Source organism: Gekko japonicus, unplaced genomic scaffold (genome assembly GCF_001447785.1).
Source record: "Gekko japonicus isolate JY-2015 unplaced genomic scaffold, Gekko_japonicus_V1.1 scaffold255, whole genome shotgun sequence".
In the NCBI taxonomy this organism is placed as follows: Eukaryota; Metazoa; Chordata; class Lepidosauria; order Squamata; family Gekkonidae; genus Gekko; species Gekko japonicus.
Window position 1 is genome coordinate 295443 of NW_015160843.1, and position 13256 is coordinate 308698.

The 13256-nt window shown below is 42.8% G+C and overlaps 1 protein-coding gene across 3 annotated transcripts in view; it reads right to left on the reverse strand.

Annotated features, from left to right (window-relative positions):
* Positions 1-7743, reverse strand: part of LOC107117613 (translocator protein-like) — a 15968-nt gene extending 8225 nt beyond the window's left edge. The window contains exons 1-3 of one of the 3 annotated variants that reach the window (XM_015419772.1): positions 7581-7743; positions 3206-3435; positions 1327-1465 (exon numbers count right to left, since the gene is read on the reverse strand). In XM_015419772.1, the coding sequence (XP_015275258.1) occupies positions 1327-1465; positions 3206-3378 (312 nt within the window). In that variant the 5' untranslated portion in view covers positions 3379-3435; positions 7581-7743. Of the gene's footprint in view, positions 1-1326; positions 1466-3205; positions 3436-7566 lie in introns of all 3 variants that reach the window. The other 2 variants (XM_015419780.1, XM_015419764.1) reach the window with 2 other exon arrangements.
* Between the last annotated feature and the right edge of the window lie 5513 nt (positions 7744-13256).

Below are 13256 nucleotides of genomic sequence, written 5' to 3' on the forward strand. Positions count from 1 at the left end.
GAACTGCTGAACCAGTCAGTTCTGACACAGATGGTCTTAGCTTGACACAACCTCATCTCTCAATAAACAAATCACTCCCAAGAAAGTGTTGTTGAGAGTAAGTTTGTTCAAGAGTCTGACACTTAGGATGGCAGTGTTAGTGTATTTGTTTCTCCCATGTGCTGTTTTCTGGCAGAAAGGTAGCTTACAGAAATGTTCCTATGCCATGAAAAGATAGTCTAAGAAGGGCGAGTCTGGATGTCAGAATCTCAAGCAGAGCAGCCAAGATGGATTACACAATAGTTTTAGCAACAACCTTAGAAAAGCTATTATTTCTGAATCCTGTATAAACATGTTAGCAGATTACAATGTGGCTTCCATGTGCACCTGCCACTAATATGCTAGTGAAGTTAGGATCCTTCCACTGTTCCTTAGAGAACTTTATACTTTAGCCACTGGGTAATCTGAGAGCACCTGTGCTTTCTCTTATGCAGCACTTGCAACATAAATCCAACATACACTTTCCCCAGATCTCCTATTAATCTTTTGATATTTTCCAGGTTAATAAGCCATAAATGAATTATGAGTTCACAATGAAAAGTTGGCATTTGCTTCCTGATTAGGTCAAGGTGTGGCATTCAAAGCTGTTTATCTCAGACACCATTCTTAACTGAAAAAGTAGAACACTTAATATAGTAGACTGTTAACTCCTATCCTTCTCAAGGCAGCCAGTTAAGCCCAGAGTCCAAGGAAGACAACTGCAGGGAACTGATATCATTAGCAGGCCCCACCCGCAAAGCAGAGACAAACAGTGCAAGTCTTTTGCCACAGCTTGGCTGAACAGCTCCTAACTCTAGTCGTTCCTAGAGTACTTTGCTTTGGCGACTTTCATATTCTGCAACCACAAAACTTGAATATCATCACTGGGATATATTATGCTCATAAATGTATGTAATTTACTTTCTTTGTTCTGTGAAACAGTTTTGGCCTCTGTGTATCCTTTGGCAATAAACACATGAAAATAAGGGCTGAGGGGAGAAAGATGAATAAAAAAGTCTTAGTCCTTAACAACTAGAATCTCTTCCTGAGTTTTAACTGTTTGGAGGAAAACTCCCAGAATATTCTGGCAGCACAATCCTAAACACAGTTATGCCTTTCTAAACCTACTGAAGTCAACTGGCTTAGAATGATGTGATTCTGTTTAAGATTGCACTGTGTGGCACAGAAGTCTATGCGTGCATGCTATATAAATAAAAATGAATACAAGGATTCCCACAGATTCCTAGGCAGCCTGCCTAGACATCCTCAAAAGTAACTGAAATACAGGCAAAATAAGAGTACTGTTACCAGTTTTAGGTTATGAGCACCAAAGAATATAGGAGTCCACGCCCAGTTCAAGGCTAGCTGAGCTCCATAGAGGCCCAGTGGGATAACTGCTTTGTTGCTGAAGCCGTCAAGGTCCCTCCAAACCAGGTATGAAGCATAGCTGCAGAAAGGGAAACTAGTCAGTTTTTTGGCTTTCAGATGTCACAATGTCTGCTTTTATTAATTTGGGTATTTAGATGCTATGCTCTTAGCCTACAATACTTGCTTTTAAGGTAGCTTACCTTAGTACCACCACAACAACCAAGATAAACATTAAAAATATAAAAGATAAATCACTTCTAACAATATCAGCTAAATAATAAGAACAGGAACACAGAACAACTTCTGAACAATGGCCAGAGTGCAGATCAAAAAATCTGCGTAATAAGGCTATGTTCAGATAGAAGGAATTTTTCTGCAAACCCAGCAAAATTCCTAGGTTTGTTAAAAATCTGAAAAAAAATTATATGTTTTTTCTTTAAATAACAAAAACAAAACCAGAGAAGGGAGATCTATGCTTGTACAGACCTCACAACTCAAACAATCCCGGTCAGCATTACAATATTTTTTACAAAATCCACTGAGGGGACAAAGCAGCAGCAAAAGGAAAGGAAACAGCAATAACGGGACAACATGGTGGCTGGGTTCCTTTTTAAGCCCCCTTTCCTGCCACCACCCTCAATGGTTGTGGCTGATTTCTCTCTCTCCCTGTTGTGAGGGCTGCTCAGGAACTGTAGTCCTGGAGCTTGGACAACTTAAGGGGGCTGGTCTAGTATAAAGCAACAGTAGAGCCCACACACACCCTCCTAAACTTCCCCCTCAGCCCACAAACAGAATCCCACATCCCCACCGATTGAAGGGTAGCGTTTTTTAAATGTCTGGTTGTGAGTGGTCAGTAAGGCTAAATGTAACTATTGGGATGCGATGGGTAACTTGCTGAATTCACCCAGTGGATCTGGAGATGGCAGCACCAATTTTTGGAGGCTCCCTTCCCCTTTGGACTCACACATACAGCTTCTTTTAACAAAATAACTGTTAAGTTTATTGTCTCTTCCATTGAAGGGCTAAAAGCCTTGTTTTGGTTGGCAAGTAAAAGTGTATTTTCACAGCTGAGCTGGGTCACAGTTCCCTAAGAAAGTTACAGCATCAACCCCCCCCTCCCAGTATTATAGAACAGTATTATAGACACACACCTCCCAGTGAGAGGAGTTACATCTGATTGGGTTATCATTGGAAGATCCAGTAGTTTGAACATACCAGGAAAACCAGTACTAAAAGGACAGGGCAGAAGGTTCTGAATTTAGAGTAGCTAAATTCCTGGGGAGAAACAGCTGTGATATCCTTATGGGATGCAGAATCTTGTCTACGACCATATAACATGCATAGGACTATAGGAGAGTGATCCTATATTACATCAAGATTTTAAAAAATGGAATGCTTAGTTAATTAGTGATTAAACATAAACATTTTATCAGTCAAAAAGTTGCCACGATTGATCAGGCAACTGTCAAAAATTGTTAATTGTTTTCGATGTGTCACATGGCAAGAATCTCCTAAGATGAGGCATATTTCTTTATGTGTCACACAGGAGAGGGATGCCTCTTTTGAGATGCTGCCACATGTGCATGCATCACTGGAATACAAAAAGATAATATTTTCCCTTCTGGGCTATTATTTGATTTCTATGCAAATATAAGCAGATTTGATTAATTTATTATAACTCAAACAATTATTCAACCATGATTTTTTAGAAAATGAGTGGCATCCCTAATCAAAAGTAATATCTTGATGAAACATCCAAGAAAGTGGGTTTAGGACTGCAGCCTTAGATGAAGATGAGGTAGATTCCAGGAGGCCTTACCCCATGCTCGTGTACAGTGTAGTCCAAGCGACTGGGAATATTTTATTAGGTGGCCGCCATGAAGGCTTCTTCAGAGTTTCATACCATGTGGGCACTTCCTTCCGTGTAATGAGCCAGCCAAGGAACCCACCAAGATGGGGCAAGGCTGTGAAGCCAAGAGCATGAGTCCACATCCTTAACCAGACAGTTTAAGCAAATCTGGATCACTCCTGTGCCTTTGAAACTGAAAATTGAGAAGTAAAAACTGTCAGTTATTTCCACAGTGCATGTTTGGTGTTTCATTTTACAGCAAATATTAAAGAACTAAGTAACCAATAATGTAATCCTAAACAGTATTACACCTTTCTAAATCCATCAAAATCAACAGGCTTAGAAGGGCGGTAATTCTGTTTACAATTTTACTGCAAATATTCTCAGCCATAGTCAGTAACTATGAGTTTTCTTTATTGTGTCATTGTTAAAACTGACACACTCTTTTTAAAACATCAGGAGATCTTCTAATAAGAAGTGTGATTTCAAAGGAGGAATCTGTTCCTTTACTTTCATTATAACATAGAATGGAACAGGGTTTCTGTTCCCTTGGTTTCCTAACAATCGGATCCACAAACCAGTTTAATCTGAGCTGAATTGGACTAAAACCATTTTTATATTCCTTAAATCCAAACCTTTCCACTTAATTTGATTGTGAATTACAACCTATGAGATCTTGCAGGATATTTGCCTTTCTCCCTCGTAAGGAGTTTTCCTGGTTCTGTGACAAAGCAAGATCTAAAATAATTTTGATAATGCCTTTTAACCGTATGTGATGTAAATGTAGGACTGCGAGCATTGTAATTACATGGACTGGCCTTCCAGTAGCTTTTCTTGATTCCTGAAAGAGTTCCATGCAGCTGCAACATTTACCTCTGTTGTGGTCCTGAAGCAGTTCCAGTAAAACGGTATTATAGAAACCATTTTGTAGCAGCAGGGAGGGTGAATCAATACAGCAATCTCTCTTGTAACTACTTCTCTATAATCAGACTTGACTGTGCACCTTTCACAACAACCAACAATTTAAACAATAAGGAGCAACAATCATATGTGGATGTTGTTTTGTTAATCTTATCAGAACCAAATTGCCTCTACAGCCACCATATTAAATTTACTGTCGTAATCTTCTCTTTTATAAAGCTTCTAGATAAATTGGAAGAAGTCAGAGGTAATTTCCTCAGTGATATGCCAGTGAATATGTGCATCAGTCAGAGGCCATTTCAAATTAACAAATTACATGTAAGATATTTAGGTATAGTGGTGATTGTTGTGACAGTGAATATTCATAAATTGTCTTTGTGGGGTAAACGAAATGTTATATATAATTCTTGGCACAACAAACATTTTAATGTTTTACATGGTGTGCCAGTTATAATCCCCAGTAGGTACTATATGAGATTCAGTTAAGTGTTTAGAATGTTCCTTTGGGGGCATAATGGGTAGATCAGCAGATTCATTTCCAAAATCGCTGTTAGCAAAACAAACAAACTTAAATTTTCCTAATTGCAGTTTATAGCATCTCTCTTCCTTGATTACAGAAGCTTTAAGTTTAGTATTTTACCCTTCGGGTGCAATGCCAGCTTTCACTCAGTGGTTCAGTTCAGACATCATACAAAACCATGGTTTAATAATGGTTAGTTTGTGAAACCAGGATTCATCTAACAGACAATCATTCAAATCGTGGTTTGCCTCAACAATGCCCTTCATGCCATGGAGGGCATTGCCAAGGAACAAACCAGAATATGTTCATATACCCTGTGAAATCATGGTTAAGACTCACAATGTTAAACAAACCAACTTGACAGCCTGGCTTGATGGATCCTAAACAACCACAATTAGTGGAGTTCCCTGCATTTAGACAAGCACACTAGCCATAGTTAGTTTAATTAAACCTTGGTTTTGTCTGATTGACCCTGTATCACTGCTTCTCAGGACTCTCCAGTTACTATAAAAGCAGCACGGAAAGCAAGTTGTGTGTGTCCTAAAATGCTGGTCTGTGATCCATTTATTCATTTAGCCTCTTCAACATGAGATCACCGACACCTGTGTTTTAAAAAGTGATCTATTCAGAAAGGGTGGGCCAGTGTTGGGATTAATATTTTAGGGATCTTCTAAATGAAGATACATTGTATCTTTTGGGGATTTAAGAGGTAACAATGATTGGGTTTTAAAATATAGCGGCATTATATGTAGTTACAAGACTGGAAAATGTGGCACAAAGGATTGCAGTTTCTGAACTTGGGTGAAAGGAAACTTGGGCTGACAATTCAAGAGTTAAAACATGGTCAGCTCAGTGGAAATGCTCCCTGAGAAAAGTGAGGCCCAGTAATATCTCAGACCTAAAGATTTGCCAGAAATCAGCTGCCTTGATTTAAAATATGATAGAATTGTGGACCAGTATAGACCTGTGCGTGTGTGTGTATTCACTGTAAACATTCAAAGTTCATATGCACTGGCAACTCCAGCCCATTCTTATCTGCCTTCTTCCCTTTGACTCTGAGAAATGTACTTTCATTATGTGACCAGAGCCTCCAGAGTTATGGAAACCATTTTTCCTCCACGTTGCTGGCAGCAGTGCGCAGGACGGGCACATCAGGGAGTCATAGTAGGGGCACAGGTTTTGCAGTATCTGAATTTTAGGAAAGAATACAGGCCTCTTTCTGGCCTTTCACATATCCAGTTTAGTTCATGATTCAATGCATGAGTCACATTGCCATGTGGACACGCCCTGAGCTTATCAGAGTCTTCATTCTTCAAATTCAAAGCCCGCTTGTTGCCTTTTTGTTCAGGCACTTTGGACCTCCTAAGAAATTAAAGCCAAATAACTTGTCTATTATACTGCAAGTAGTTTACTACAGGGATCATCAGGCATCCTTTTTTTGCCATAAATCACTCCAGGAGGAAGAAACAAAAGAGTTCAGAATGAATTCTGGCATGTGTGAATGTTCAGAACACATCTTGGAAAGAAAGGTAATCAGTTATAGAACAGTGCATAGGTCATTCCTATACACTTGGACTTCAGAACAGGGCTGCTGACTTTTTGGTGGAACTTATCTTTAACAAGTGCAAGAAAGCCAGAAATCCAACATGTAAAGCTGTCACCTTCCATTAGAACATAAGAATGTAAGAAGAACCCTGCTGGATCAGACCAGTGGTCCATCTAGCTCAGCATCCTGTATATCACACTGTGGCCAGCTCAGCATAGAGGCCGAGACCTTCCTCTGGTGTTACCTCCTGGCTCTTGGATTCAAAGGCTTAGTGCCTTTGAATGTGGAGGTTCCCCTCAGTCACCATGGCTAGCAGCAGTGTTCCCTCTAAGCTGAGTTAGTGTGAGCTAGCTCACAGTTTTTTAGCTGCCGGATCACAGATTTTTGCCTTAGCTCAGGAAGGATGGCTCCAGAGCAAACTCATTTATGCAGCAGCCAAATCACTCGCTCACAACTTTAATGCCAGGAGCTCACAAAGTAGAATTTTTGCTCACAAGACTCCACAGCTTAGAGGGAGCATTGGCTAGCAGCCACTGATATATTTATGGAGGATACGTCTATCTAATCCCCTTTTAAAGCTGTTTACTCCTGTGGCCATCACTACATCCTCTGGCAGTGAATTCCACATTTTAATCACTCTTTGTGTAAAGTAGTGTCTCCATTTGTCCGTCCTGAACCTACTGCCCATCAGTTTCATTGGATGCCCTGGAGCAATGCTCCCTCTAAGCTGTGGAGTCTTGTGAGCAAGAATTCTACTTTGTGTGCTACTGGCATTAAAGTTGTGAGCAAGCACTTTGGCTGCTGCATAAATTAGTTTGCTCTGGAGCCATCCTTTCTGAGCTAAGACAGAAATGTGTGAGCTGGAGGCTAAAAAACTGTGAGCTAGCTCACACTAACTCAGCTTAGAGGGAACACTGCCCTGGAGTTCTAGTATTTTGGGAGAGGGAGAAAAAAATGCGTTGTCATTTCAGGTGAAACAAGGCAGTTGATGTTTTGCCCATCATACAGCTGTTTAAAGGCACACAGAAACCCTACGGAGAACAAAAGGTCACTGGGCACACAATACAGGGTGAGACGGTATGATATTACACTGAGCAGGAGGTTGGACTAGATGGCCTGTATGGCCCCTTCCAACTCTGTGAGTCTATGATTCTAAATGCAGGGTGGTGTTGATTTCTTCTCCGCACAGCCAAGTGTGCTGCGATCGCTCGGGCTCTGCGCAAACAAATGCTCCTCTTTTCCTTCCTAAAGCAGGAATTGTTGGTGGGAGATTCTGAAGCGTCCGAACGTTCTGCTTTGGAACTCGAGCCGGCAGGAGGCCAAGCTACACTGAGAGAGACTCACCGTGGTTTTCTTACCTTTCGCAGGCTGAACTTCCCCCCCACAAAGCGCGCAACTGGATTTCCAGGGCCACTCTTTGTGCCGTTTTCTGTTGTTTCTGAACGCCAGACGTTTTACTAACACACACGGAAGTCGGGGCGGAGGCTGGCCTGTGCGCCTCGGTTACATACCACTCCCACGATGGCCTCTCCCCTGTTTGTGTAACAGACCTCAGAAGATGGGCAGAGTCACCCTTTCAAAAGCGAATTTGATTCGCTGAGTCAACGCGCCCCCACCCCGCCCTTTCTCCCGGCGCTGTAAGCTTGCTGAGGAGGAAGCTGCTCCACAGTCCCGTATGGGAGATGAGAGTACAAGTCTGCTTAACTTTGCTGCGGACGGTGTTGTACGGCTTTACCTGAGGCTAATCCCAGCCTTCGCTCTTACAAATCCTAGTACTACAGCGCCTCTCCCTCCTACTGTCTCTCCTCCCTACTTGGGGGAGAGGGCAACATCATGGGATTTTGCCTCCAGATGCTGCTTCTTAAAGAATAATGTGTGAGAATCATACTGAATGCTGTAGCCTTGCAAGCATAGCTTAGGTCAGCCTCTATAATACCTCCCCCCCCCCCCAACATGCATTTCAAACAGGCCCTTTTGGGTACCAGGCTCTGGAGGCTGCTGTATCTGAGATACTGCACTGCATTTTTAATTACTGATGTTCTTTTCAGCAAAACTGATGTTAACCATATGTGCTTCCGGGCACATCTCAGCCAAAGTTAGTATAAGTGACTTGAATAAATAATGACATTACAGATCCATGTTAAATGCAAATGAAAATTAGACACCCATTGTCACTAGGGGTTGCACTGAGCATTAAAGACTCATTCACTTTGCCTATGGATAGTTATCTAATTTTTATGGGCCAGAATAGGACCGATGCAGCCAGATGGGATATAATACTATTGCCATAGCACAGAATTAGTATTATGTTTTATTGCGCATGAATGGTAATGAAGAAAATTATTTTGTGAAAGGGGTTTGTTTTAAAGAGCAGATGTCCAGCTGCTGTGATTCCAATAAGCTTCCTGTAAGTGTTGTCAGCTTTCTTCAGGCAGCTGCCATATTGAAGTGGCAAATGAAAAATGTGTGCATTAATCCAAGAATAAGCATCTGGATACCGTTCCAAATGCCTTTTGCCAAAAAAGCTCTTCAGCAAGCCAGCCATATCATCATTCAAAACCAGTACTACTTTAGATGACATTGGTATAATGGGTAAATACTAAATTTGCTGATCTGGTTGGCAATAGTTTTTTTCCTTATAGTTACTAAGAAGACCACACAGTCACGTGTAGGTGTTTAAAACTGATGTCCATTTTAGCAGATGCACATCTGCATCTGATGCATCCCCCTGGCAACCCTAAGTGTAACATACAGGCTTTGTTGAAAAGATTTAAAAAGTGGTTCAGCCTTAACCATAAGGCAAGAATAAGCAGGTGCAATAAAAGAACAAAATCTATCTTCCTACCGGTACATATACATACATATGTGAAGGCAGGCAGGTTACAACATCTTCAAATCAGCATAAGAACCAAAGCAGCAAGTTGGAGATGCAGCGAGATGGTCCCTAGCCCTGATGCTTGGAAAAACTTGTGCCAGATGGGTGTAAGCTACCTTTACAGGAAAACTGGACCACTGAACCCCCCTGACCAGTATAAGCCAATCAAGACAGAACATGATCCAAAAGATGATTCTCAAATAAGAGCAGGACTCCCCCTTTCCATCTGAGTGTAGCTAAGTCAGATGGCTTGGATATTCAAAGTGTGATCTCATACTTTTCATCTTGGCTCAAGAACAGTGGAAGAATGGTGAGCGCTTGATATGGAATGTTCGTTATTGTTTAATACTTGGATTGCACATCAGGAAACAGGCTATTGCTTTAAACTTATCACAGGGCCAAATGCTGGTGTTTAAACTGCCAGGTTGATTGATACAGAGGTGACCATCTCTCTTGACAAATATAGCTGTTTTAAAATAGGTGAGATATGTTCCTGTTGGCTAGCCATTGACAATACATGGGCTGCTGCATTCTAAACCAGGTGCAGTTTCAGGGTTGTCTTCAAGGGCAGCCAAGCATATTATAGTAGCCCCACCACAAGGCTACAAAGAGATACAAAGCTGAAATGTGATGATCGCAAACAGCATTTTCCCCTCAAATACGATGCTGAGGGCTCCCATCATTTGTATGTAAAGTAGACAAGCTTTTACAGTCTGATTTTAGACAAAGCAATTTTTAATCAGGAAAGTTTTAACATGTGTACACCTTAATAAATATTTGTACTTTTTCATATATATGGTTTAGCTTAGCCCTATTTGGTTCATTGCCTTCTGGGCAGTCATAAGCTAATGTTGGATCAGGCCAATGGCCCATCCAGTCCAACACTGTCAAATAGTGGTCAAAAATACCAGAGACCAGTGCTGTCTCCGTCCCAAGACCCAGGCGGAAGCCGGACTGGAAGGGATCCAGTGTGGAAGTGTCATCCAGAAAGCTCTGCAACTGTATCGCCACCGCCCTCTCTATTAATTTGCCCAAATAGGGCAAATTGGAGACCAGCCGATAGTTGGCCAATTCGGTCGGGTCCAGAGAAGGTTTCTTTAGGAGAGGACGGACCATCGCTAACCCTCATGGCCAGCTTTAATTAGCCAGGAGGGGCACGGGTCAAGGCTGCATGTGGTTGGGCGTACTGTTGAGATCAGTCTGTCAACTTCCTCTAGGCTGAGTGGACCAAAATAATCCAGAATGGGACCAGAAGATGTGCATGGAGCATCAAGTTCACTCACTGTCTCAAGTGTGGCCAGGAGGTCGTGGCGGAGCAACAAGACTTTGTCTGAAAAATAGTTCGCAAAAGCCTCACAGCCTATATCCAATTCCCTAGTATTTTGTCTGCCCTGTGGCAGAGTTGTTAAAGACCGAATCGTTCTATACAATTGTGCTGGGTGTGAGCTAGCAGATGCAATTGTGGCTACGTAGAACTCCCTCTTCACAGCCTTTGCTGCCATCTCATACGACCTCATAAATGTTCAATAAGATGCTCTTGTTGCCTCGTCGCGAGCACGCCGCCACTGTCTCTCTAGCTGTCTGATCCTTTGTTTCATCAGCCTCAGCTCCTGGGCATACCAAGGAGCCAGCCTTGAGCGAGGGCGCAGAAGGAAATCTAGGTTTGATTCCCCACACTGCCATAGAAGCTTGCTGGGTAACCTTGGGCCAGTCATAGACTCTCAGCCTAGCCTGTCTCACAGTGTTGTTCTTCCCAATGGGGAGAAAAGTGGGGCATAAATTAAAGCCTATTATGCACGGGTGTTTTGCCTCGCTTTCACTGTGTATGTCCGTCAGGTTTCTTTTTAATTCAGTACTTCATTTCCTCCCCGCAGCTTTCAGTTTGCTTTCTGTTCACCATTTCTCTAGGTTTTCTGAGAGTGGTTTTGTGGTGGTTTTCCTTGCTTCACTTCCAAGCCGAAGGTAAGTCAATAGTATACAGATTCTCGCAGATTTCCACCCGCCCTGTCCTCATAGGCCAATCCCCCACCCACATTTTAATTTTTTTCAAGCAGCATGAGTCTAGTGATAGGAAACCATTGCTAATCTCATGCCACTTTTAAAAAATAAAGGACTCCCGGCTGGGCTGCCTGGTGAAACTGGGCAGCAGAAGATGTAGCTAAGTCAGATGGCTTGGATATTCAATGTGTGATCTCATACTTTTCATCTTGGCTCATGAACAGTGGAAGAATGGTGAGCGCTTGATATGGAATGTTCGTTATTGTTTAATACTTGGATTGCACATCAGGAAACAGGCTATTGCTTTAAACTTATCACAGGGCCAAATGCTGGTGTTTAAACTGCCAGGTTGATTGATACAGAGGTGACCATCTCTCTTGACAAATATAGCTGTTTTAAAATAGGTGAGATATGTTCCTGTTGGCTAGCCCCTGACACTAATCAGGCTGCCACATTTTGGACCAGCTGCAGCCTCTGGGTTGCCTTCTGCCTCCTGGGCAATTGCCTTCTGGGCAGTCCAAGGAATGAAAAGTCTGGGTTGCCTTCTGGGTTAGATAATAGTGACCACTGAGGAAGGCCCTTAGGGACCGAAACGCGTATGGTCTTTGGTTGTAAAGTTTTTACCCATCATTTGTATGTAAAGTAGACAAGCTTTTACAGTCTGATTTTAGACAAAGCAATTTTTAATCAGGAAAGTTTTAACACGTGTACACCTTAATAAATATTTGTACTTTTTCATATATATGGTTTAGCTTAGCCCTATTTGGTTCATTGCCTTCTGGGCAGTCATAAGCTAATGTTGGATCAGGCCAATGGCCCATCCAGTCCAACACTGTCAAATAGTGGTCAAAAATACCAGAGACCAGTGCTGTCTCCGTCCCAAGACCCAGGCGGAAGCCGGACTGGAAGGGATCCAGTGTGGAAGTGTCATCCAGAAAGCTCTGCAACTGTATCGCCACCGCCCTCTCTATTAATTTGCCCAAATAGGGCAAATTGGAGACCAGCCGATAGTTGGCCAATTCGGTCGGGTCCAGAGAAGGTTTCTTTAGGAGAGGACGGACCATCGCTAACCCTCATGGCCAGCTTTAATTAGCCAGGAGGGGCACGGGTCAAGGCTGCATGTGGTTGGGCGTACTGTTGAGATCAGTCTGTCAACTTCCTCTAGGCTGAGTGGACTGAAATAATCCAGAATAGGACCAGAAGATGTGCTTGGAGCCTCAAGTTCACTCACTGTCTCAACTGTGGCCGGGAGGTCGCGGTGGAGCAACAAGACTTTATCTGCAAAATAGCTCGAAAATAGTTCGCAAAAGCCTCACAGCCTATATCCAATTCCCTAGTATTTTGTCTGCCCTGTGGCAGAGTTGTTAAAGACCGAATCGTTCTATACAATTGTGCTGGGTGTGAGCTAGCAGATGCAATTGTGGCTACGTAGAACTCCCTCTTCACAGCCTTTGCTGCCATCTCATACGACCTCATAAATGTTCAATAAGATGCTCTTGTTGCCTCGTCGCGAGCACGCCGCCACTGTCTCTCTAGCTGTCTGATCCTTTGTTTCATCAGCCTCAGCTCCTGGGCATACCAAGGAGCCAGCCTTGAGCGAGGGCGCAGAAGGAAATCTAGGTTTGATTCCCCACACTGCCATAGAAGCTTGCTGGGTAACCTTGGGCCAGTCATAGACTCTCAGCCTAGCCTGTCTCACAGTGTTGTTCTTCCCAATGGGGAGAAAAGTGGGGCATAAATTAAAGCCTATTATGCACGGGTGTTTTGCCTCGCTTTCACTGTGTATGTCCGTCAGGTTTCTTTTTAATTCAGTACTTCATTTCCTCCCCGCAGCTTTCAGTTTGCTTTCTGTTCACCATTTCTCTAGGTTTTCTGAGAGTGGTTTTGTGGTGGTTTTCCTTGCTTCACTTCCAAGCCGAAGGTAAGTCAATAGTATACAGATTCTCGCAGATTTCCACCCGCCCTGTCCTCATAGGCCAATCCCCCACCCACATTTTAATTTTTTTCAAGCAGCATGAGTCTAGTGATAGGAAACCATTGCTAATCTCATGCCACTTTTAAAAAATAAAGGACTCCCGGCTGGGCTGTCTTCTCTTGCTGCCTGGTGAAACTGGGGCGCCTCCCCAGGCAGTGCCAAGCTGCAACTGCCAGGAGCCATCAA